Here is a 27,439-nt window from a genome sequence, read left to right as displayed (position 1 = left end):
AACATTCAGGGTTTTCTGGGAGGTTGGTGCGAGTGGCGGTCAAAGCTGCAGTGACCTTCCCGGTAATCTCGTTACTCTCTTCCAACCCTACCCGATACTGCAGTTTGCACTTATTGTGTGGGGTCAAGGGCTGCGCATTAGTGGAGTCCTCGGGTCATTGTGCTCTCCGGCACTCACCCGCCTATACTGTAGGTCTGTTGGATTCAGTCGCTGTCATTTTTGCTTATTACAGCCCTTGTGATCTGTTTGTCCTCCTGGGCTGTCGTCATTCTTAAATTCTTTAAGCGGGTGCTACACACTACACGCTGGACTGCTCCTATCAGATCCTGTCCTATTTGTCTATGATACAGTATGTCCTTTGCTTCCAAGTGGCAGTGGCTTCCCAATCCCCAAACATACAAAAAGAAAAGTGCTGAAGATTCGAAGGTAAACTGGGGCCTTAGAAAATAGTATTTTAAATTTGCGGCATTGTAGTGGTGGGGCCCAAAGTGATTGCTTTAGCTATTACTGCAAAACTTTGGCCAAACCAGTGTTGCTACTGTGTTCTAACGTAGTTTTTTTTTTTTTCCTCAGTTCTCTTTCCACTCTCAAACCTTGTACTGTCCAGCAGCATTTCTCCGAAACATACATGTCCAATGGAGGGATGATATCAAAACTTTACTGTTGCAAGATATTCAGATCCTCCATACTGCATGACTTGATGTCTAAGTGTACTGGTATTAAAAAAAAAAGGACTACTCTCAAAGAATTCTGAGGATAAAGTTGTTATTAAGCGTAAACAGTGTGATTTTAGTCTAACATTTGAATAATAAAATGTTTTTTTTTTAAAAAAGCATCACCCAATAGACCTTTTAAATTGATGGGAATTAAAGTTATTTTACGAGGATAAAGTCAGTAATATTTCGGCAAAAAGCTTTTTTTTTTGTTTTAAATGGTTAAATCTTAAAGTTAATCCTAATTTTCAGTGTTTGGGCACATCAACACCAGTATCAAATGTAGGAACTAAAAACTAAATTGATCTCTTTTGTTCCTTTGTTTGTCTAACCAGAAATCTTTTTAACAAATATTAATAAACTAATGAATATATGTCTTGAGAGTGTGAAGGAAAGAGAACAGCTGACGGTCTCAAAATTTAGGGAGAAAGAACTTGTTGGCAGTTTATTCCTGATTATTCACGAGAGATTATTTTTGAAATGCAATTTTAATAGGCTTCAATAATTCACAGATTTTCACTATTTTGGGGCTGTCATGGTCCCTATGCTGTGTGTGGGAAATGTGAAAGTCACATGTTTAAATTACATAAAAACAGTGTTATACCCAATTTTTTTTTTAGAAAAAAAAACATACAATACATTCAAGCGAAATATTCAGATATGATATATAAAATCTCTCAAATCCTCAACGCACGTAAAGTAGTAAATATAGAATTTATCCTTTAAATAGTCTGATTTCATATGATTCCCTGCAAATGTGTATAAGTTTGTGTGTGTTTGTTCATCTGCATGTGATGAAAAGGTTGGTGGTCCTCTGAGGTCTTTTTTCTTTTTCTGGGGAATCACAGTCGTGTCTCGCGGTCGGTGCCGTTTTCCGACGTTCTATGCAACGTCTCGGAATTTGAGATCACAAATTCTTCCTTTCTGAGCGCTTCCAGCTCTGTTCCGCCATTGGCTTGAGAGCCACGGAGGGCATCGTGTTCCTCCTTCTTCAGTTGCCTACTGAGCAGGATGAAGCCCGGGATGCAAATTAGAAACGAGATTGTCCGCAGGCTTAAAGTGAGGCCCAGGTAGGCTATCCTAAAAGGAAAGAATTAAAAAAAAAAATCTGCTCATGAGGTAAAGCATTTCTTATACAGCACACATTCCTTAACGATGAAAGACTTTCTACCTGTACTTTGTCGTGTTGTAGATTCTACAAGCTCCTCTTCCACCGCAGCGTTTCTGACCCCATTTTAGACATGTGGTGTCAATGATTGCTCCAAAGTAAATGGGCGCTGGGATTCCAGCTGTATATAGACGGAGAAATCATTTCAGCCAACAGGTATACGGTACATGACAATGTGGTTTAAAGTAGTTCAGAAAGAAAAATAAAAGATAACTACTACTTGTGGATACATTTTGAAGGACCTTACCAAGTGTATGTGTCGCTAGAGCATGGAATCCCAAAGCAAAGGACTTCAGCTGTGGTTTGATGCACCTAAAAGAAAGATTTAGTCATTTAATAAAGTGGTCCCCGACCACCGGGCCACGGAGTGATGCTGAGTTAGGTGCGTGTGAACCTGGGTAACATGCTTTTCAAGAAATTGCGCATACAATCCAGTAGTTGGCAGTGGCGCTCTCCTTGCCCATTGTGCGCAGCAAGTATTGACTCTACGGTGTAGATTTCTTTTGGAACGAAAATGCGATTATTTATAGTTGCTGTTGAGAGTGGGTGGTGGGGGGGGGGGAGCTGAATGGCTTCCTTCTTGCTAGGGGGGGCATAACAGAAAATAATTGAGAAGCACTGGTTTAGGCGGATGGCAGTATACCGAAGCTAAATTGGTTTTCATCGGGAGCAAAAATAGCAAACCAACAATATAAATGAAAGTCGATTTGTTAAAGGGTAAATTTACCACTTTTCTACTTGAGCAAAAAATTTAAATGAATTGTTTGGGATATTTGAATTATTGGACTTTGACAGTCGGGTTATTAACAAGTTTGCCAAGATTAAAGAGCATCCTTTCCATTCAAAAAATGCTGAGTAGCATTTTTATTTTGAACCATTCATATATCTAATAAAAATGGAATGTGGTCTTGAATTGAATCAGGATTTATTTTATAGACTTTGCTACTTGTGGATGTAAAGTGCCCATGTTGTGCCCCGCCTCAACTCTTCATGCTCGAGACACCACTGAAAATGAAATTTTATTCCTCCAACTTCAAGCTGTTTTTGAGTACCCGTTTCCTAGAAGGAGGTAAGATCAGCCATATCAGATAATCCATTTTCAGAAATGATCTCACGATCACAGCAGCCACTGTAATTTATAAAAGCCGAAGTCTGGGACACACATGGTAATTCCTAGAGTTGGCCTCATAATCAAACTATGCAATCAGGGTAAGCTTTTCCTGCAAAATTGTTACATCCAGGTCATGACTTCTATCCGCCGTTTATACTGAACCCAATGAAGAATATGACCGAATTTGTCAGTCCGTGATTATTTCAAGCTGAACCAAAGTATAACGGTGCTATCGGACCAAAGGCAAGCCTTCTTTTTCTTCTCTTAGTTTATTGGTGGTTTGAGTTATTTGGTGCATACCACCGAATGCGCACAAACCGTAAATGGACACGTATGTTCACTCCGTGAACAAACTTGGGTTGGTTGGCTTGGGTTTGCATACGATGTCAGAAAAACGGGAGTCCATCAGTACTGACCCACTTAAGACGATTCGAGTGACAGATAAAAACTCACATTCGCCAGCACTTAGCCCGTCAGTTTTTTTAAGTTTCCCGTCATTCGCCAGCGAACCGGGAGTCCATCAGTGACAGACTAACAGGTACAACTCAGTGATATACTTAACAGGGTGGTGGGGGACATTGCTTTATAATGTTGTCCATCACTGACCCAGGCAGTACCCTTTGTAGTAAATATGTGCCCTAAATGACGTATTTGCCTTCAAATCGTACAAATTGTGCGGGTCCCAGGGTACGCACTTTAAGAGGTACAATTGTGAAACCTTACAGGACCGCCCCAATGACAAGCCATTGGACCCCTAAAGGTACCAATTGAGTACTTTTTTTCCCTGACAGCGTGTGATCCAAATTCAGTGAACTCACATTATGAGATCAAAGTGCCTCACAAAGCCCGTGAGGCAATGGCACGAGTGCAACAGTTCAGCATTCTTCTTTTAGTTTCCTTTCTCCCCACTGCCAGCAATTTAGCTGTATCCTGCTGGATCACTCTCATAATCTCACACCTTTAGATCACAGTGGAGGAATGTTAGGAATCCATCCATTTTCTGCACTAAGTCGAAGGCTGTGTTGGAGCTTATCCCATCTGAGTTGGGTGACAGGCCGGGTACACGCAATTAGTTGCCAGGGTACAAAAAACAACCATTGACACTCACGTCCACACCTCTGAACTATCTAGTCGTTTAAAAAAAAAAAAAAAAAGGGAGGCCGTAGCTTTCAAATTTCCCCATTGTGGGACTAATAAAGGACATCTTTATCTTTATCTTTTATCTTTAGATTTCAACCCATGACCTCTGAACTGTGAGACGGATGGAAACTGTTTGCACCCTGACACCAGCATCGCAACTGATCTAATTTGTGAGAAGCAGAAACTTCTCTTTCAAGATTCAATATAGATCATGTAACCGGAAATAGGCTTTCTGGAAAAAAAATGTTGGCAGATGGCTCAGTGTCATTTCCAGCTACACACCCCAAAAAAAAAAAAATCAGAAACCGCAAATTATATTAAGACTATAAAAAACTAATTTAATTGCGTCTCAATGCTTTGATCTTAAATCAAGCAAAAGTCCCTGTATTCACACGCAAATTACGCCTGAGCATACCGTGCAAAACATTTAATCATGTGATATCCAAATCAAAATCATGCAGCATGTTCAGTCTACTCACTGATTGAAAATCTTTTTTTTAATTCTTACTTTGATTTATTTATTTTTTTTAAAAAGAGCTTTAATGCAAGGCTGACCTGATGAGAAGCATGTAGCCCGGCGTTCCTCCCAGGGAGATGATAAAGGAAGTGATGACGGAGAGAGCCAAGAAGTACGGGAACATCCTGTCACAGTCGTCCTTATCGGGGCACTGACCTGTATTGGCTGTCAAGTTACCAGCAACACCGACGCAGCTACAGTTTGAGAAAACCTGAACAAATGTGTGTTTACGTGAATAATTAGAAACAGACACCCATCAGCTGAACATGGGTGCAGAATTTCACTTTTGCTTACTGTGTTTTTCCCTGAGCCAGTGGAGATGGTGCATCCAGCAAGACACGGAGAAACGTATGTGATGCCATTCCGTCCACAGACTGGGTCCCAGTTATTTGCTGAACAAAGACAGTTGGAGTTGCAGCTGGTGAAAACAGAGTGTTGGTCATAAGATATGCTCTCCATGCTGCAAGAAAGACAAGAAGACAATATGCTATTAAATAGTGGTTGTGATATGTACAGTGCCAGAAACGTTCTCAAGTTTTAATTAGTTAATTCAACCGTATTTATTAATTTTTATAGGTTTCTTATACATCTAAATAATTGATTGATTCATTGTAAATATTAAAATCAGTTATTATTATTTTTAGGTCCATCATTCTGTTTGGGAAAAATTGTCACAAAATGCAAACCAATCAAATACCGTTCAGCATCCCAGAATGGATTGCGTTAATGTAAAACATTTGTTCGCGTTTGCATGTGAAATCTCGTTTTGACTGATTTTAACAACCCACCTGTTGTATGGAAGCGTCACTCCGGCGATTTTGGCGTTCTCACAACTCATCACAAAGAAGAACAATGAAAGGACATAACCGAGGAAAGAAGTAACAAAAGCAAACTTGGCTGCTCCCATTATGTTCAGCTTCATCTTCTTCATGAGGAGGCCACCCGAGAAAATCCCGAGTGCAACTGCTGGGATGTTAATTACACCTGAGATTTGTGAAAAAAAAAAACATAAACGGCAACAGTCACATTTAAGGCAAAATGAATCAGAGTTATTTAATTCCTATATTGATATTGAACATATCCTTATTAATTGGTAAAAAGGCCAGGAAGAGTAAAAAAAAAAAGTGCTCACATACTATGGCGCACTAATCTTTCAGGCCCTTAGACACAAATCATTCATACCCATTAGAAAGTTGGCCTTTGAGGCGGATTGCCTAAAGTGCTGTTCAATGTACTTGGGTTTGTAGGTGACCATGCCGATAAGCGAGTTGAGCTGGATGATTGTCACACACAAGTAGATCAGATAAACAGGGTGGCCCAACAGGGTACGCAGGGTTGGAATAAAATCTGTGAAAAGGCATGCATGGGAACAAAGTCGATTAAATGAATGAATGAGAGAGTGCGTGGGTGGCATTTGTTAATAGAATGGGGGTGTGACACGAACATGCCAATGACGATTATATTAAGAAAACCTATCGGAGATTATTTGCATTTTGGAATAAAACACACTGACTGAAATGCACATATAGGAAATACCGTGTTGAGAAGATTATTCAAATATATAAGACATTATTTTAGATTACTAGTTAAAATCATTAGGACTGTATTATAGTAGTGCTGTTGTAATTATTATATTATATTATATTATATTACATTATATTACATTATATAATATTATATTATATTATATTCCAGGGGTCATCAACATGGTGGGAACACATGAATAGCCCGCGGGGTTGTTCCAAAAGTAACTCCGCTGTGATAGGATATTGTGATTTTCTAGGAATGTTTTAGAAACGATCATTTAAAAAACTGTGAACACTAGCAGAGATTGATGTAAATGGTTTTGTAATTGATATTTTTCTGTGTCCTAATAATTTCATTCAAATTGATCAGTGTCTTCATGAAGATGAATATCAAAACAGTATTATCAACACAAAAGTATTAAAGTCAAGTCAAGTTGCATTTATTTATATAGCCCGTAATCACAAAATAGTCTCAAAGGGCTTCACAAGGCCACAGTTTGAGCAAACGTGTTATTTCCGATGTATCAAATTATCAAAGTCGCTCTTTACACGAATCAGTAACCAAGCAGTAGCTCTCACTTTTGAAAAAGTTGGTGACGCTGTTATATACAGTCGTTTTATTCAGTAACATTATACAGTATTATTTGACCAAAACAGTACTCTATAGAGTATACAGGGGCGCTATGCCTTAGCCATGCTCACCTTTGGCCATCTCTATGAAACTGGTGTGCTCTTCGACTGGATACTTGTGCTTCATGGGGGCAGAGTCTTTGATAAAACGTGCCTGCTCGGGCTTCTCTGGGATGTGTGAGCCTGGAGCTGGCAGCGAGCGTGGTAGAAACCAGAACGGAATGGCCGAAAGTAAAGTGATAACACCAGCTATGAGGTAGCCTAACCACCAGGCTCCAACCCAGCGGGAATCTGCTGGGGTGATTGTGATGGTTTCTACGTTGGGGTAAAGAGAGTGAGTATTTAGAATGGTGAATGTTCACATGTTCTTGGGATGTACATTTCTAGGATCTCCAGTACTGAGGATGCCGCTAATTGACGTATGCAAATCCAAATGACAACCTTATTTTCGTAAGTAAATAAGTAATAAGTAAATGAATGAATGAATGAATGAATAAATAAATAAATAAGCATAATTCAAAGAAACATTCCCCAGTAAAACTAATTATGCGCGTAAAATGTTTTTGATTTACGATAGTACGATTTTATTCCGTTTCATGTTAAGAATTTTATTTTTGTAAAATTACTGCTTTCTTCTTCTTGAGAACTTTTTCTTGTAATAACACAACCCTTTTTTAAAATAAAAAATTCAATATGATTCTCATAAAATTCCAACTTTATACTGTTTGTTTGTTCATTACCTTTACTCGAATGAAGACATTATAATGAGGTCAGCAAAAATTGTGAGAAAGTCACGTAAAAGCGCTCTATAAATCTGATGCATTATTATCATGTTATTATGTTTTCTAATTACTGTGACATGAAAGATTATGAATGGAAACCCTATTAGCAATTCATGTAAAGACCAATGTTTATATTACTTTGTAGTATGGACTTAAGTCTCTTGGCTTGTTTTTTTTTCTTTAACATAGGCTGTTTTCTCACTTCCACTCCGTCTGCAGCACTCTATTTGATTGAAAGCTTCTCCGGTTGATTAACCAACTGATGCTTATCGCGAACATCTGTTCTGACTCCTACTCCACCACATCTGCTGCACTTGTTGTTGTATCGATAACATCATGCCTCTTTTTTATGAAGGAGTTCTTTGTTTATGATATTTCAAAGTGCCAGGAAAAAAAAACTTTTCATGACTGAAATTGAGTTTCAAGCTGGTGTGAAAGTTTTAATTAAACACAAGTTCTCTCAAACTAAGAAATGTGAAAACACACTAACTTACCCAATTTGACAAATCCAATGTCCACATAAATTTTAGCACATAGGGAACCTAGCAGGTAACCGAAGACAGGCCCCACCACAGATATGGTCTGTACGCAGCCTGGAACACCAAAAACACAGCCAAGTTAAACAATTGAGGGCGCCACATTGGATTACACACTCACGAACCAGATGAATGACAAAAACTGGGTTTACAATGCATGACACTGCAATTAATTTTTCATACTACATTTCTCAATACATGTATAAAAGATCCAGCCGTCAACAACAAAGGGTTCCAAAAATACAAAAAAATAAATAAATAAAAAATCTAAGTGATTTTTTTCCCCCTTTGTTAATGGCGCTTGTGCATGTAAATGATCGTTCAAGGATGGCACAAAATTATGTGCATTTTTGTCATTCAAAGCTTAGGCTCACACACATTACAGTACAGGGCAGTATAAGAGAGCAAGAGCAACTAAGCCATGTTTGACATATAGTGGTGAACGGCAGTGATGGGGACTCACAACTCGTGAGAGACTTAAAGTATCGATTTTTTGAGACTTGCAACTCGACTTGAGCCTCGTCCTCGGACTAAAGACTCAAGACTTCTGTTTGTGTGTGTGTACTCTTCAGGTGACGGCTCGTAAATTAACTCATTCACTACCAGCTGAGTAAAAAAAAAAATGACGTATTTAGCCGTCAATGGTATTGAATGAGTTAAACAATTCTTCTCAAAATGCTGATAAACTTCCAATATGCATTTTTCATGAGAAACGGGATGTCTCCCGCGCCAAAACAAACAAACAAAAAAAACTGAAAAGAAATCTACAACTGGGATATTCCTCAGATGTCAAACCACAAGTATGGAGGCACCCATGGGGGGAAAAATATTTGTTATTTAGGTTTATTAATCATGACGCCACTCTGATTATCATTATTAGATTACTAATATTTCCACGCTGAATATTTTGTGTGTGCAGCATAGTATCCTGTTTAATTGAATTTTCGAAAAACGAAAAACCTCAGTTGGATACAGCAACAGATTAGCATTTAGAGTAGATGTCTAAATGATAGACTGACTGACCAATAGATAAATAAATACAGTATAAAGTAAAGATATTGAAAATGTTTTCCATACCCACATATAACGCAGCATTCTCTTCACTCGCAAAGTCATCTATGTAGGAGATTCCAAGGGGTTGAACAGGGGTCTCACCAATCCCTCGGAGGACATTTCCCAGGAGAACGTATATCCACATGGACAGGTTGGAATCTCCTTCACAATCTGGAGAAGATGATTACCGTACATTATGTTACCTGTGTTTGCAGCTGAGTGTGTTTATGGGAGAAGACACATACCTGTCAGCGGCACTTGAGGCAATTTACTATCCTGGCTGAGGTTAGCTGTTGAGCCCAGTGAACATGGGGACGAGGTAAGGCTTGAATTTGCAACCCACTGCGCCGATGATTCAAATTCGTAACTGTACACAAAGGTTTGAATGAAATGAGGGAAAGACAGATTTCCAATGTGTACTAAAAATCCAAGTTTTTTTTTTTTACTAACCGTCCAATGATGAAGTGAGGCAGGGCAATGATGAAGGTCCCGATAGACATCAGTACACAACCCATTGCAATGATCTTTGGCCGATGGAGCTTGGCACCAAAGTAACTGACAAAGGCTATAACTAACAGGTTACCTGTCAGAAGAGATAAAACATAAAGAGACTATATGGGATGCAGAAATTGTTGTATTAAAAAAAAATGAGGCAGCCACCTTTGCACCGCATGAAAGCATTAAAATAATAACTTAAATGCTCTTTACTACATACACATAGTAATTATTATTACTACAGATAATAATTATTACACAGTGGAGATGAACGCTAATAAAGTTATTTTGATGAACGTAAGTAATACAACATCTGATGTGTGCGCATATGTGTGTTTTTGTGAAACAACTTTGCATAATATCAGAAAAGTCTTTTTAACTGTATAGTCACCAGCTATGCTTCATGATTTATGCTTCCTTTAGGAGATGATTACAGGGTTTCAAACTAGCAGGTCTTTAAGATTCTTCAAGTGTTTTCATGTAGCATATATAAAATTTGCAGGAATACCAGGGCCAGCCAGAGCAAGTGCTGTGATTTCGATAAAGATAAATATTACCATAAACCCACAGTCCGGATTGTATTTCATAAATTGCCCAAGGTCAGCTGGGAAAGGCTCCAACTCCCCACAACCCAGAACAGCGGTGCAGTCCGCGAACAAATTGTGTACATTTCCGTGAGTAACTCACACATGCCTAAAAGTAATTACAACTGCCTATATTAATAGTAATTAATTACCGTATTTTCCAGACTATAAGCTGCTACTTTTTCCTAGATTTTGAACCATGCGGCTAATACAACGGTGCGGCTGTTCTGTGAATTTTTCTTTCACCGTTAGGGGCGATCTATAGTTCAGAAAATACGCAAAATAAATATCGATTTTTTTTTTTCTCTTGGGTCTGTTACGTTTTAATTAGCAAAGTTGTTGTCATGTTGAAAGGCACTGTTTTAAGAATCTGTTTATGTTGCTTTTATGTGCTTTCATAACACAAAATCGTTCTGTACATGCAGTAAACAACTCATTTTTTTCAACATGGAAAATTGTGGCTTATACTCTGGTGCGGCTTTTTTTTTTTTTTTTTTCAAAAGAGTTGCTGAAGCTTATGTAGAGGTGTGCCTTATAGTCCGGAAAATAAGCTAATAATAGAAGCCAAGGCAAAAAATCACCATAAAACAGCTGGTCACAAAAAGAAACCCCACATCCACAGTGTGGATTTGGTTTGAGTTTTCCCCTGAAGGACACGGCACAAAACAAAGTTATTAGCGGAGAATCAGTTCGGACATCGGATGGCAACACGGCGAACCTGTTTACGTAATCGCTTGCGGAGAGAGCACCCAAAACACAACGGTGACAGTCAAACCAAACACATGACAGCCAGAGGCCAACACAACTCACGGTAACAGTCATTTAACAATGAATATGAAAAAAAAAAAAAAACAGCAAGTGGTGGAAAGAAGTAACTGAGGTGGTGACTTATTATTTTGCTAGATACATAATTCTTAATTAAAAGAGTAGAAAGAAAACAAGGCCTTTGAAGTACTAAGCACTAGACCCGCACTAGAGCAGTATTTCTATGGTGACGTTATGTTAGCTTTCATGTTTACGTTCACTGTACATTTAATTTAAATTAAAACCTGCTCATAAAGCTTAGTTGGCTTTAAAATGTTTTCTTTTTTTTTTTACTTTAGGGTTTGTGCAAATGAGTGTAAAAACTATCTAAAAAAAAAAAAAAAAGAATCGTGACTAACTATATCGGGAACGGGATTTTATTTGATCACTTGCCCTAATCACAAACGATGATCTCAAAACACTTAAATAGCATTTCAAATGGTTTTGGTGTTTACTTATTTGACGTTGTGACAACACAAACTAGTGGTCGTAGATGGCTTCAGTGATGTTTCACTGAGCTGTTGATGCGGAAGCTATTACTCTTTGATGCTGTTTAGTCATAGTTTGGTCAAAAATAAATACAGACGTAGGGGCCAAAATCCCACTGACTGTCCTTCACAAATCTAACATGGCTGCTGCAATTTCCTGCGATATATGGAGTGTAGGTCCCCCCCACCCAAAAAAAAAAATAAATCTACTGAGTACAACCAGATTAATTTGCCAATGTCAAACTGTACATATTGTGTGTGGGGGGTCCATGGGTGTATAAGCCCGCTCTTTTCTCATCTATAATGCTCTCCCCACTGCTCACTATTCTTAACAGTTGGACCTTCCCTTCCTCTTTGTATTCATGTTGCCTTTCCTGTCACTGTGTCTCCCTGGCAACAATCCTATGGATGCAGCGGGTTGCCTTGACCACGTGTGAATACCTTTCACAGAGAACATGAACTAAGTTAATTTAACTCAGCTACAGGATGCTACAGATGACCTTCTCAACTTTTCAATGAATGTACCATATTACAGGCCTTGGCAGGCATGTTTAATATGCACTTTGACCACGCTCACAGGGTTCGCGGTTAACCGCTTCCCGATTGCCAAGTAAAAGTGAAATTTGGCCACGGGCAAGGTAAAATTATGGGCAACTTACCCGACCGGGCAAGCATTTTTTTAAAGCAGCCAAATATCTTTAATTTCGACGAAAACTGTGGTGTGATCTGTTTGTGTGCACTGTATGGTGATGGTTTAACCCAGACACCCCCTTATGTTGTGGTATGGTCCATTGGCCTTATCGGGGGCAATGGGCGGGCGCTACGGGGATCAGTTAGTTCAGTGAATGTCGAGTTAAAGTGAACGTCAATAAATCCCGCAGTATTGGAACTCGCTGTAGTTGCATCCTCATTTGAAGTTTGAAAAACACAACAAAAACCTACGATATTCCGGCCGAAAATTGACAGCCGAAAGTTTTCTTACCTTCTGCGCATCTTTCTGCGCATGTTTACAAGTGGCGACAAGGATTCCTCTGACATGACTAAAATAGCTTGAATATTATTAAGTAGACAATTCAGTTGTGAGTAAGGAAGGGAGTAATATTTGATTATTGGCTGTTAATTCATTAGCTCCATGATGTGACCTGACATAGTGTCAGTGACTGTGTTCTGTTTATGCTATGAAATTTATGGAGGCAGCACCACAGGCACTGGTCTTAAAGGAATACACAAATTTCCCACACTCATAATTTACTCATGTGATTACTCAATTAATAGGCTCTCTTGGATTTAAAATTGATAATCTGGATTGCTGTAATATAATTTTCCCAATTTAACATGCAGATTTGTTAATTCTTAAAACTACAATTAACATTTTCAACAACTGCACAGGATGATACATGCTGTTGTGAGGAGGGTTTCATGGTTGATGATGAAAGCAAGATTCATTTATTCTTATCAGATTATATGTTTATTTACATTTGTGGCACACATTTTACAACCATAAACATTTTATTCTTAGTCTAGCTTTCACAGGACCAGTTCTACCTGCCAGCTGCCAGCTCCTTACGGACATATGCTTCATTGACTGTTTCTTAATGCCTGCAACATCTGCAACATAGAACTCGTGAAGGAATAACATAATCCTGGGTCAGCAGACACCTAATTAATGTGTTAATACATGATACATTTTTATATAAGCAACCCTTATGATTGTAACGTATTTTTAATTCTTTCTAGGCAGGAACTGTCCGAACAAAAAATTCATGCAATTTGTAATTAGACACTTTGTCATACAAAAAGTCACTCAGGGCAAGGTAATTTAATCTTCGGGCAAGAGAAAAAAAAATTGTCACTTGCCCAAGTCGGGCAAGTAATTTGGCCACTCGGGCAAGGCAAATTTTAGTGGCACTTGCCCTATGGGCAAGCAGTTTTAAAGTTAACCGCGAACCCTGGCTCATAACTCAAAGTATTCACATCTCAAATCATATTTTCCTATTAGAATGAATTTAAATGCCGTTATACTATTCCAGCTCTACCTGAAAAAAATGCTTTTTTTTGTATTACGGTTTAATAAAAACATAATTTTAAAGTATTGTATTAAAAAATAAACACAGTATTTAAATAGAACGTAAACAGTTTGTGCATCATGATTTTACGTTTTAATAAGTCATGAGGCTCTTTCTTGATGAAAAGGGCCGTATAATACATATAGATATGCATAAAGAAAACATTCACAAGTGCTTCCTCCATTTCCGGGTCTGTGTCTGTATGCTGCCCTAGTCATTTCTGTCCAATGGGAGCACCGGTCGTCACATGCTTTGATGTGTTAACAGGATATAGTTCACTTGCAAAAACTACAGCGTGAATATGAACTGCGCCAAACAAAAAAACGATTAAGTTTGCTTTTGGTCCAGACCAAACAAGCGAACCAAAGGACTTTTCTGGTGTGAATATATGCAAAATGCTTTACTAATTCATCTTAGAAAAGTGTGAATCTGACCATAGAACCAGAATTGTAAATTATATGCAGTGCACTAGCCATCCATTTATTATCGGAGCCACTTTTCCTCACAAAAGTCGCCGGCATGCCGGAGCCTACCCCAGCTATCTTCGGGCAGTAGGCGGGGGACACCTGGACTGGTTGAGAGCCAATTGCAGCGCACACAGAGACAAACAAAATCCGTGTCCCATTAACCTGCCATGCATGTTATTTGAATGTGGGAGGAAACCGGAGTGCCCGGAGGAAACCGATGGAGGCACGGGGAGAACATGCAAACTCCACACAGGAAGGCTGGAGCCGGACTCAAACCCTGCACCTCTGCGCTGTGACGCCATCGTGAAACCAGTCGCCCAACGTGCTGCCCTCCCCATCAAATTAAAAATATTTTATTCCACAGGAAAAACCCAAGATGTTCAAGAAACAAGTCGGACTCTGTGCCACAATGTGCGCTTTCAAAAGCTCCAGCTTCAACCATATACAAGACAAGCGGGGTGAAAATAATCTGAACAAACAACTTTGTTTCTGGAAAATCTGTTCTTTGCTTCATGTTTGCTCCTAATGTTTGTCTTCCGGTTTCTGTGTTCCAGTCCACATCAGTCTTCCTTTGATCCATCTGTTTACTGGCTAACTGGCTGCCTGCCATGTCCTTCTTTATTTCTTCCACACATTGTATGACAATATGGGTGTTTCTTCTTTTGATGCTTTTGTTAATAGCAATTTGTTGATCTCTAGTTGGGGTACATTTACGGTTTAAACACTTAATATTGGCAATTATAAACATAAATATAACATACTTAAGGCAGACGTCATCCATTTCCAATTTTTTTTCTATTTGTGACGGGTTTTGGTTCCTAACAACCCCAAGTGTAGACGAAGGTTGACTTTACGCAGTCTGCAATCTCTCAGTCTACAGGTCCAGCCAACGAACCCATCCCCATGCACCTAAATCCAAAATTCCAGTGTTGTCATATCTAAGGAATCTCGTCTTCTAAGTTTTGTTCTCTCATTCGTGTATTATAGGCCCAAAGCCAACTTATCATTCAGGGCTAACCAGACCTGTTCCGTCTCACCAGTGCCCCTACTAAAATCTACCAGCTTTCTGGTACATCTACAGTGTAATTTTTTTCTTCTCCTATTAAGTTTCATATATTTCACAAAAATGATTTCACACATGCACACACAAAACAAATTAAATACATAAATAAACACGTAAATGATTTCACCGAAAACATAAAATGGACATTTTGAAGTGGTAATTGTTGCAACATCTGCGGACATGATACAGCTGTGACACACATCACACTTCACGTCACCACCAAATGACAACCCCCAAGGATAAGAAAATCTGTCAACATTCCTCCCAACTTGTTGCTTGTTGTACACATAGAAAATGTATAATACGCTCGACACGGGATAACAAATGAGAGAATTTCCTAGTTTTCCACAGATACAAAGATAGTGATTGTCATTGCTCAACATTACCACTTCCATTCTCTCAAACACACACAAGCCCAAGATATCATCACTACCTTGAATAACTTTGTGACCCGTTTATTTTTCCAAAGACTAAAAGTGTGGGGTGAGTGTATGACGTATTTGTGACGCGGAGGCTGTACTCACCATTGACATAAAAGTGATGACAAGAAGTCCTACGCACCTATCTCAAAGCTTCCGTCAATGATGCCTATTAGGTAACTGGGAATGTCAAAGCGTCTCTCCAGCTGAGTTATCGTGCTCTTCATGTAGCTCCCCGACAGAGCCTTTGCAAAATAGGCAAAGGACAGAGCCACCAGAAACATCTGTGAGGGAAATGGAAATGGATAAGGACAAATTAGATACAATACAAGTAAAAGGGCGTTGCATTGACATATAACAGTGTCTATTTGGCTGTATCTCAATGAGCTGAAGATTCGTCAGGGTGTACGCGCCGAGCGAATTTATTTATTTTTTTTGGGGGCCCGGGTTCCTTCAATGTCACAAATGGTCGCAAAGACATTCGGAAACAATTTTAATGGTCTCAAACAGATTTACTTGTTGCCAATCAAGGTGATTTTTTTAAAGCGAAAAACAAAGTTTATAAAAATAAGTAAAAATAAAATTTAAAGAACATTATCCGTAACAAAATAAAATAAAAAACTAAAATGATTTAGAAAACGAAAATTTACTGAAACTGCATTTTACGTTTTAAGTTTTGACCATTGTTTCTAAGAAAAACGCCTGTAAATCAATTTAGCTTTGCTAAGGGACAATGTTTTTTTTTTTAATTTGTTAATTAGATTTCATTACCTGAAAGCAAAAGCAGACATGCATACATGAAAATGCAAACTTTGAATGAAGAGAAGCAGAGAGAAGAATGTATATGATACTTTCTGACCCCTTTTAACAGGATTTACCTTCTCACATTTAAATAATCCAATCGCAAATACTACCATTATGATTTATAAACTCAAATTTATCGTCAAGACCAAAAGTTCAAATTCAATTAATACTATGATATGAATTTCGGGACATATTGCAAAGCCCTCATTCTCTGTTTGATGCTGTTAAGTCTCTAGAGAAATATAGAAGAAATATTGACATGTAATCTTACATTTATGTATCTCTCTCTCTCTCTCTCTCTCTCTCTCTCTCTCTCTTTCTCTTTCTTGTTTTTAATCAGCATTTCCTGCAGTGTTTCGGAAGTCCACTATCAGCCAATATGTAATAGAATAGTGAGGTATAATTGCCAACCGTAATTTTCACTGTGTAGAGTAAATGGGCGAGAGCTTCGTAGCCAACTGTATAATTCACAAACTTAATATAACTTGATGGAATTCAAGATGCAACCTGCAACTCACTTTATTGCTCACACAAAATTTCCAGCAGCAGATGACCAAGACGACTACAATGGTGAACTGACGTCAATTGTGAAGAAAACATTACACATCAGTGGCCAGATTTACAGGAATGGTTTTGGTACATTGGATTAAAAGACTCTTCCTACATAATGAAGTGACACATAAAGTGACAGAAATATCCACACAAAAAATCTCAGAGTCCAACCTGAAAAGTTAAAAGGATTTATATTAATCAAGGAAATTAAAACATCAATGTTCTTTTGGTAATCACAGTGCGAGCTGTGCATTTCACACTTAGGCCATCAGTCAAGTCCTACAGCAAAAAAAATAAAATAAAATAAAATAAATATATATATAAGTATATATATATTTTTTTTAATTTTATTTTGTTTTTTTCTCCATCAATCCATCCATTATCTGTTCGGCTTCTCGTCACAAGGCTTGCGGGAGTGCTGGGGCCTATCCCAGCTGTCTTTGGGCTGTCGGCGGGGTACACCCTGAACTGGTTGCCAGCCAGAACCTCTTTTGTGAGTGGTTCCTAATGTTTTCTTTGAATTTAAAAGGTTGTGAAAAGCAATTAATTGGCGGTACTGTACTTACACATGTCTATATGTGTTTTTTGTGCAGCAACAGTTTTGTATTAAATGTGAAGTATCAGTCATTCTACACCTTCCTACTTTGTATTCCCATTACAACTCACAACAAATAAAAAATACACTAATCTCAACCCATCAGTGCTGGGTAAGCCACCTGGAAATTTTAGCAACCTAAATTGCTAGTTGGTGTGTGACGTTCACAGCTACTTAGCACATTTTGTGATTTGAGACAAATAAGTTGAGCGGCACCTCTAGACTGTAACAAACTTAATTAGCAGAAATACATGAAAACTGGTTCTCAAATTATTGTGCATACAAACACAAAGGGTGATTGCAATCCCCTTAACGTGCATGCAGGGTACATAAGCTGTAAAATTTACAGCAGCTTTCCTCCAGTTAGAGAATTCAGTCATGTTATGGTGCACAATGAGATTGTTCCCAAATGAATGACACCCTGCATCAGCATGTGTACTGCTTGTTCAGATCAAATGCTTATCTTTACACTTATTTGGTCAAATCATATTACACATTGTACTTCCATTAGTTTTGGAGCTAAATCTGTGAGCAGTGTTGCATAGATAAATAACCCCATTCTCAAGAAAGTCATTGTATACTACATAGAATCACAAGACTTTTGTTTAGGGATGATGTCACCCAATCTGTTGTTGTATTGAGACAATAAACAAAAAGTGCATAACAAAAAGATAGGATTAAAGTTGCAGAAGATGGTTCAATGTCCCACCCAAAACTAAACAATTCTGAGAAGAAATAAAATCTGCCCAGAGACTCCAGTCGGTATTATGATAAGCTGCTTGAACACCATTGTCTCACATCACTTTCATCTAGGGGGAGAAGCAACAAGAGGGTTTGATCTTATTTAAAGTTGGACTAACTTTTAACTCGTTTTTTTTTTTTAAAGGCTGTTTGACGCAGAAGGAAAGGCAAGCGTGAGACGGAAAAGCCTGAGGTGGTCTCATCAAAACAGCATCACAGTCATGCTGTGCTCTTTGTTCGGGGAGGGCTGCTGGAGCAAAATGTATTCAATGCGCTTTACAATAAGTGTTCAAAAGAAAACAAGGTAAAGGCTGCACTCGTTAAAAAGCTAACTCAATCATCTTCCATCTTATTCTGAAACAAACAGAGTAGTACTCACCTTAAGACTGGAGCAGGATGAGGGGCGTGCTTTTCTGGATGCATCGTCACTGCGTCGAGTCTTGTGCATGCCGCCGCGCTCTGCTCCAACCTCCATCCTCCTGAAAGGTCACTGTGTCTGCTTTGCTGAAGTCTACCACGAAGTGCAAATTCTTGGCACTGATGCATGCAAGCCTGTAAATGGATAATTCAAGCATGTGACCCACTTCTTATTCTCAGCACAAACAGAAACCTCCTACAGCAGGCAAAGAGGAGTCCACATGATTAAGTAGTGCAGTTAAATAAGTAAGACATACCAGAAAATTGTCACACCGTGATACAAGATATACTGTTTACAAAAAGGCCTCTATTTTTAAAATGATAGCAATACAACAAAAATTATTATCAGTTATTAAGTTTCAAAAGGGTTCCAAAATAAAATAGCTCTTAACTGCAGACAAAAGCGTTAACCGATCCATACATGTAGAATTGCATTTCATGGTTTTAGTTCAAACATCCATAATTGGAAAAGACAGAGGATGAAGCCAGCTTGTTTCAGACATTTCTGCCTTTCTTATTTTATTAGGTTTTGCGCCGTCTCTTCACCCCCCACTCACTATATTTAATCCTAGGAGTCATGTGAAGCTGTGAATGTGATCCCTCAGGGGGCTGAATTAGTGATGCCACTCCAGCATAGCTAGCTAACAGAATACACCAGCAGCATTACTGTCAACAAGACCACATGGAAAAGTCGACATTTTTGCAGGACACATTGTTCTTGTTTAAGGTTTTGGCTCATCGAGGGTGTTTAATCAACATTCACATTTAATTAGCAGCAACAGGGCAAAAACAGCAAAGGGGAATCTCTCAAGTGTTTTTGTTTTGGTTTTTTTTTGTCTTTGGTGGGACTATTTCTTGCATTTTGGCTACTTACTCAGTTTGCCATAACATTTTCACAATTTGTACAACAATTTATATTTATTTTGCCAAACAAACTACTAGATATTCATGAGATTGTCTACGTGAAATATTCCCTGTGTTAAAAAATATCTGAGCCTCACAGGTTGAAAGATCAAGTTACTAAAACATGCACCATTCTTCCACATTAGTGGTCCCCAAGAAAAAAAAAGTTGCAGTTGACGCATGTCAAGATGCTAATTACGCAAATATTATTAATATTAAACCCACAAGCTAGCAAAATTAGTAAAAACCACACCAGGTATGAAGCCCGCTCTGCCGCCCCCTAATCAGCACCGTCTGCAAAACTTATGTCGTATGAACTGGTCCGCGGTGGGAAAAAATTGGGGGATCATTGTTCTAAAATTGCAAATTTGGAATCCTTGTTGAATTCCCTTTCCAACTTTATATATTTTTTGTGAGGATTGACCCAACAGGCCCTGAGAAATAACTGTTCAAAGGAAGGTATCCATCCCCCTTTTTGCCCAAAATGTCAAAATTCAACAAGTATGTCTTTGGGACTCAAACCTGAAGTTCCGCCAGCTCCATACAAACTGTAAAGAAGCTAATCCACTGTGATTGTGTGTGCACAAAATTAGCCTGATGTCTCCAAAAATGAAAATTTTGATATTTATGTACGGAATTAGTCTACCAAGATAGGGCCCTAAGTACAGTCCTTCTCCCTTGCTACCTTTCCGCCCTGTCGCCTCACTCTTCCTCTTCCAGCTCTCTCATATATGCACAGACACAATATTTTGTCTTACTTCAGCTAATCTTCATTTCTCTTCATGCCTCCACCTTTCTATATGTTCCTCCACCTGCTCCCTGCTTTCATTGCAGATCACAATGTCATCTGCAAACATCAAGGTCCGTGAGGATTCCAGTCTAACTTCATATATGTCAGTCTATCCATCACTATTGCAAAGAGGAAGAGGCTTCGGGCTGATCCCTGATGCATTCCACCTCCACCTTTAACTCCCCTGTCATGCAACACACCTTACCACTGTTCTCATACATGTCCTGTACTATTATAACATACTTGGCTGCCAGGATGGCCGAGTGGTCTAAGGCGCCGCGTTCAGGACCCAGTCTCCCCAGGAGGCCTGGGTTCGAATCTCGAATTTTTTTTTTTTTTTAGGGGGAATTAGCTCAAATGGTAGAGCGCTCGCTTAGCATGCGAGAGGTAGCGGGATCGATGCCCGCATTCTCCAAAGACATTTGGCTGCCAGGATGGCCGAGTGGTCTAAGGCGCCGCGTTCAGGACCCAGTCTCCCCAGGAGGCCTGGGTTCGAATCTCGAATTTCCCCATTGTGGGACTAATAAAGGCATTATTATTATTATTATTATTATTATTATTCTGTACCTGTCCAGACCTCCTCATGCAGTACCACAGTTCCTCTATGGATATACTGTCACACGCTTTCTAGAGATCGACAATGACAAAATGCAACTCCTTCTGACCTTCTCTGTACGTCCCCATCAGCACCCTTGAGGCATGCATTTGTAGAACTCTTCCGAGGCATGAAACCATTGTGTTGTTCACATAGATATCTCTAAATTATAATCAAGCAAGACACATGAGCACTTATCCAATACATGACTGTCATACATTAAATATGAAAATGTTGCTTGACTTGTCTTGGTGGAAGGCATGCTTTCATGTTTCCATGTTTTCTTTCATATTGGGCTGATGAGGTGTGTTTCAAGTTCAAATGATAAAATGTTAACTTTTTGGAGGTTCGGGGAGGGCAGGAATAGGTTACCACTGTTGCTTGCACAGAATTAAAATTGACCATAATGCTTGTCTAATTTCTTGTGAATATTTCTTTTTAACCAGTAAAAACAAATTATCAGTAAAATGAGTTGGAGTTTGAGCTCTCTTTAATTGATAAAGTGAAATGCAATGTTGGGAAGGACCCAAAATAAATGCTTCCATGTACCCTTGACTTTCAACAGAAGTTTGACGATAACCGCGTTAGGACGGAGAGCCAACAGCTATGAACAGAAATGTTGTATTACATAACTAGACATAAAAAAAAGCAATTAATAAATAAAATTTGCAATTTAGCAGGCGCTCGGAGACCGGAACACAGAAACAGCTGATGTCAGCCATGACAAAGGGCTCGATGTGAAACATGTATTAAATATTTATAACCTCAACAAATTTACTTGGCACCACCGAGTGAGTACTGAGTTTAGAGAGCTACACAATAATAGGTCTCAAAATTATATTTTTAATCAATTTAGCTTTGCTAAAGGACTGTTTATTGCTGATATATAAGTTTGCATTTATGAATAAAGAAAATGTTAACTAAAACAATTGTACAAAATGTCAAACAATTTGGGGTTGAAAAAAGCATTTTGATATACAGAATAACACAAATCCAAAATTATACTTTGACGGCAAGTAGTACAGTAGGGCTTGCCCATTTTCAACAACTGATTTAATGGTATGATGGCATTTTCTCTCATGTTTGTAAATGTCACTGTACATTGTGAAGAAAATCGCAAATGAAATCTAAATTGCACTGTCAAAAAAAAAATAAAAAATCACAATACAATTATCTTCTAAAACCATTCAGGCCTAAACGGTCACATGCATGTGTAAATGTCAACATGAAAAAAAAGCAGGTTGGCCCTCTGGGTGTGGAATTCAAATAAAAAAAAAGAATACAGAAGGAACAATAAAATCGCAAGTCGTGATTTGCACTCAGAGCGAGAAGGAATTCCAGTACCACCGCAGTTAATTCAAGTTTAAATTACCATCTCAATGCAAAGCATGCGTGTGTTGATTATATGTATAAAATATGGCATAATTTGGGGAGGGTTTGAATTGCAATTATTTACAATTAATTATTTTTTTAAGCTATGATTAACTCGATTACATTTTTTATTGTTTGACAGACCTAGTTTATATGAGTCGGGTGTATGCATAAGAGAAAATTATGAATCAATCCCATGGAGCAAACTCGTGGTTATAGTGTATTCCTCGAAATGGCATTAAATGTCACTGTCGTAATTTATCAGTACACTGAAAAAAAGGCTTTTTACACATTTGTATTGTGAAGTGGTTGTATAAAATCAAATAAAAAACCTCTGAATCCAGATCCATTTTAAGTAGAGTGAACTAAGTTAGTCACAGTAAGCCATTTCCATTGCTCAATTGTTGCGATCACGTAACACTTGTCTAACCAAATATTATCTCATTTCCTTTCGTGGTTTCGACATCCCTGAGCAACCACCCGCAAAGTCCACGGAAATATCATCAGCTTACCTGTTGAGCATACCCCATGACATTGTTTTCATCTGTAATTATTTCAATAGACCGACTGTAAATGTTTATCAAATAATGCGCAAATTCTTCATGTGTGGTCTCAGAAATAAGATTTCAACCGATTGACGCTCTTTTACATTTTACTTTACAATTTCACACACAGTATTGCCTGTTCATAATAAATGTTGAATAATAAATGTTATGCCTAAAAATAATATACTTTGTATAATATACTTGGTATAATATATATGTGTGTTGTACATTTATGCAATTTAATACTCATGATTTTGTCCAAGCACTACTTTATTCATTTCTATGTTGTCATTTTCTCGCGGCTCTATTTCGGTGGCGGCATCTCAGCGTCCCTCATTCAAAGAGTCCCTCAAGTCAGACGGTCCATCTGAGGGCATGTATTCATCGAGCTCATCAAGGCTGTCATCTCTGACTGTTTCCATCTCCAATTGTGCTGTTTTTTTTTTTTTTAGCCCACTCCGTCTGCGTCTCAGTCGTCATCAGTGACTTGCAGTTACACTCCGTCGGAGCATGCGTGGTCAGAGTTGCGACGGCCACCAAAGAGCTCGTCCTGGACATAACTGTCTACATTTCTGAAATTATAATTACATCAAAATATTAATTATGCAAAGGATGGTAACTTGTATTGTATTGTATTGTATAATATGTAGTTAAACTGTAAAAAATAAAATAAAATAAAAAATAAACGATGGCTCTGAATTAAAATAAAAATGAGTAGAATTAGCTGTATATATGTTGAAAAGAAAATGAATTAGTGTTTTAGAATTGTCTTTTTCATCTAATCAATATTTTTCTTGTTGTTATTTCTACTCTACTATAAAGGAAAAAAAACAATTAACGAAGAATTTTGCAAATAATATTTTCAATTGAAATGTGCCACATCACACATTTGAAAACCTTTTTTGAAACCTTCAAAATAGACATACTGACAGTCAATAAAAACTTAGCAGTACAGAATTGTAAACGCAAATTTTTTGGGGGCGTGTAAGTCAAAATCCAACCTACTAATATTGGTATTCTTGTGAAAACAACAATAACACTCCCAATCAATAAAAGAGTGAAAGGAGGGTTAGCAAAGACAAACAAGATCGGATTTAACAATGGCCGGATTTATGCACCAAGTGACTCGATGTATGGCTTTAAAGGTCGTATTAGCATCAACTTTGTGTGTCAAATAATTTCACATTTTACATGCCAGTGCTAACTAGCACTAGCCACATACCAATGCTAACAGTAAAACGAACAATTAGATTGCAATCTATTGCCGTAAGTCTGTGAGTCCTACTCTATTATTTGAGCAAGAACAATTTTATAAAAAAAAATAATCTCTCTCTCTCTCTCCCTCCCTCTAATCTCGTTGCACACTTGAGTACAATGACAATAAAGGGATTTCTAATTTCTAATTCTAATAATGAATAAAAAATTGGATATACATGTTGTTGACTTTACCTGCAGTAAAAATGCTTCACCTGAGCTATTGGAAGCTCCGTCCGAGCCACTTGCGTGAGCCATCGTTCTAGTCGTTCCCCTTAGGACCTCTCTGTGACCTGTGCGATGTCTTTTTAATTTGCATGTTGAGATTCGTCATCTCCGAGACAACTCACAAAAGTGATTCGAATGCTCAGCTGGCAATTTGTGCTTAGTGAAGGATTGTAGTCGTGGAAAAGATAGTTGTGTTGACAAAACTATGCACGCACAAGTTGTTGATTTGTACTCACAAGAAAAAAATTCAAACCCACCATTGTGATTTGTCCTCAGAATGAAACCCAAACCCTAACAATTTGGATTCATACTCACAAGAAAATAATTCAAATAGTCACAATTATGATATCAATTGTGAAACACGCATCTGTCTTTTTGAGAGCTATTTTACTCCAGCTGGTCACCCGCGCGTTCCAGTCTCAAATAGGACAATGCCAGATAACCACCATCACATTAGTACCATGACTTAGTCAGTCTTATCTGCCTTAATTGCAAAGAAAAAAAACAACTGATGAAGGTATTTTATCTTAATAATGTATTTTAGCTACACTTAATATGAGAATTAGTTTTTTTTCTGCAGCACTTTGCTGTATTAAGAGTTTAAATACATGAGAAGACTCCCCCCATCAAAAAAAATTCAACATGGCAAAAAAGAAAAATGGGTGTGTTGGCGTGATGTCATTCTTGATCCTTAGTTTCCAAGTATTTTGATAAAAATATGTCACAGAAATGACAATATGGCAAGCATGTGAACTGTTTTACATTGTGAAAAATTCCCAAGCTCATTTAAATGAAAGAAAACTATCTACTAGGAAAGTACAAATACTGCATGAACAACGATAATTTCTTCTCACATTATCTGAAACACTGAGTTTTGGATGATGACTTTGAGTGCTGCAGGGCCAACTTAATGTGACTGATGACATTAATTAGTCAACAGTAAAATAACATCTCAGAGCCTTTCACGGGCTTAACTGATTGTGGACTGCTCTTGTGGGGGAAAACATGTGAATATAATTGCATTGCAGTTGCAGTCGGAAGACTCACCTGACCACATCAAATGATTCCACACTCTCTGTTGCTCATTAATCTTAAGAATGAGGCTTTTATACATTATAGCACAAGACCTGCTTCTTTCTTGCCTTAGTCCAATCTTTTGTAATGTACCAATTTTGTTCTAACAACCGAATTGTCTTTGCCTACCTTCCATGTACCGACAATAAACTCTGAACTTTCCACAATCAGCCCCAACCTGGAGCTTTCTTTAGTTACAAATTCATATGAATTAGGATATTTGTAAACATACACATTTATTTATTACGCTAGTAATTATGTTGTATACTATGATACAGTGCATTGGCAGCTTAGTGTGCTGTGAGAGATCCCTGGGGGAAATTAAATGATCCTCTAATTATTTCAAAATATCTTTTCTCATTTATCTACAACAGGAGATAATCAGAAGTGACAAGCAGAACGATTAAATGGTCCTCTTTGACATGGAGCAGAAAGTACAATGAATAAACACCTGTTGCCATTCATAAATTAGAATAAGCCCGAGAAAATCATCAACAGGACCACATTTCACACGGAATAAGTCGAATTGGGAGTGACTGGAGACGACATCCTTATTATTTTATTATTCGTACTTTTTGTGATATTTTAGTTTGGTGGTGTGCCATACTTTTTTTTCGAGGACAATGAATGCCTTGGCTCGACAAAGGTTGGAAAACACTGCTAAGATAGTACCAGTATGCAAAAAAATGTCTGGTCATATATTTATTTTTGTACTAACTCAGACAGAAAATCGTGAGCTAAATCATAAATACGCGACACGAATGTAAACACGTGATGTCATAGATAACGCGTTCAATTTCTTTGTCTGAACCCTGTTTCAGTTATCGACTCATTTATGGATGCGAATCAAATACGAGACGACCGAGAGGCTAATTATTACATTAGGTGTGATATCGTTTCCATGAAACACTAAGGTGAGCTGAAGTTTGAATGCAAGTCGCTTACCTTCGTGATAAAGAGTGCTGTTTAGCCGAGGGGGATCCGAGATGGAGACCGCAGCACAGGTAGGCTGCGCTCAAACTTCAAATGAGGATGACACAAAATGGGAGGAGGCGTTGACTCTTAACTGCGGTCGCGCCAGGCTCCACTTGAAAAGACCGACTCAAGACAGCCTCCTTTTACATTGTCAATGTTGTTGATACTCTGCGTTACGGTAAAGCGCTGGGAGGACACATTTCAAAATAAAAGCCATTATTATTTCGGACTATCCCTCGTATTTCAGAGGAAATAACAACAGTCTTGAACTCAATTTTCAAAGAGTTAATCTTGAAATGCAGCATTGGATTACTTTATTAATGAAACGTTCTGGGTGGAATCCTGAAATACCCAATAACTTTTGGCTGCGCGATAAAAGTTCATTCTTTTCAATATTTTCTTTTAAATATTTCGTTACAGCCACTTATCATTAGTTTCATAGCATTTGTCATGCTTTTATATATATATATATATATATATATATATATTAGTGCTGTCAATTGATTATTTTTTCTTTTTTTAACTAATTAATCACAAAAAAATCCATGATTAATCGCGATTAATCACATTTTTCAACTATTATTTTTTGCGAAGCGTGTAACAGATATTTGCTTGAATAATATCTTGCAAAATCACCCAATATGAAGTATATTTAATTCATAAACTGTTCTAATAGCTTTCTTGGATTCTTACATACGATTTAAATGGAGACATCTTTACAGACATTTTTCTTCGAAACATTTCTCACAACTGACCCACAAGCGCCACACTCCAGCAGTGTTGGTTTGCAAGGCCCAGTGGTAACTTTAACACAGTGTTTTGTTCTGAGACGTGCTGAAGACAGCTAATATGGCACAATATTTGCTAAGTATGCAAATTTATTTTTAAGTAAATCAAACTGAGTTAACTGAGTTAAAATACTTAACTGAGTTAAATTTTTTTGGGATTAATCAATAATAAAAAATAAAATCAATAAAAATCAATAAAAAAATCAATAAAATTAACTTTTTTTTATTTTTGAAAATGAATGTTG

The 27,439-nt window shown here is 37.9% G+C and overlaps 1 protein-coding gene and 1 non-coding gene across 3 annotated transcripts; one reads left to right on the top strand and one right to left on the bottom strand.

The window, feature by feature from the left end:
- Positions 1–1,271: 1,271 nt before the first annotated feature.
- slco1c1 (solute carrier organic anion transporter family, member 1C1) lies at positions 1,272–26,531 on the bottom strand. 2 transcript variants are annotated; one of them, XM_088300179.1, is made up of 15 exons: positions 26,377–26,531; positions 18,634–18,806; positions 15,705–15,846; positions 9,627–9,759; positions 9,422–9,543; positions 9,201–9,347; positions 8,082–8,180; positions 6,878–7,120; positions 5,832–5,996; positions 5,438–5,633; positions 4,944–5,109; positions 4,688–4,860; positions 2,129–2,193; positions 1,885–2,002; positions 1,272–1,793 (listed from the first exon to the last, which is right to left on the bottom strand). In XM_088300179.1, the coding sequence occupies exons 2-15, from the start codon at positions 18,727–18,729 to the stop codon at positions 1,556–1,558; spliced, it is 2,103 nt and encodes a 700-aa protein (XP_088156305.1). In that variant the 5' UTR covers positions 18,730–18,806; positions 26,377–26,531; the 3' UTR covers positions 1,272–1,555. The 2 variants fall into 2 exon arrangements, with proteins under 2 accessions (XP_088156305.1, XP_088156306.1); XM_088300180.1 differs by lacking the exons at positions 18,634–18,806; positions 26,377–26,531 and having other exon boundaries at positions 15,668–15,813.
- trnaa-agc (transfer RNA alanine (anticodon AGC)) lies at positions 20,707–20,779 on the top strand. The gene has a single exon. It is a non-coding gene; the product is annotated as a tRNA-Ala (tRNA).
- Positions 26,532–27,439: the final 908 nt, after the last annotated feature.

Source organism: Idiotropiscis lumnitzeri, chromosome 7, assembly GCF_059441095.1.
Source record: "Idiotropiscis lumnitzeri isolate Australia: NSW breed Sydney's pygmy pipehorse chromosome 7, RoL_Ilum_1.0, whole genome shotgun sequence".
Lineage (NCBI taxonomy): Eukaryota > Metazoa > Chordata > Actinopteri > Syngnathiformes > Syngnathidae > Idiotropiscis > Idiotropiscis lumnitzeri.
Note: the sequence above shows the minus strand (reverse complement) of the source record. Positions and strands in the feature narration are given on the sequence as shown.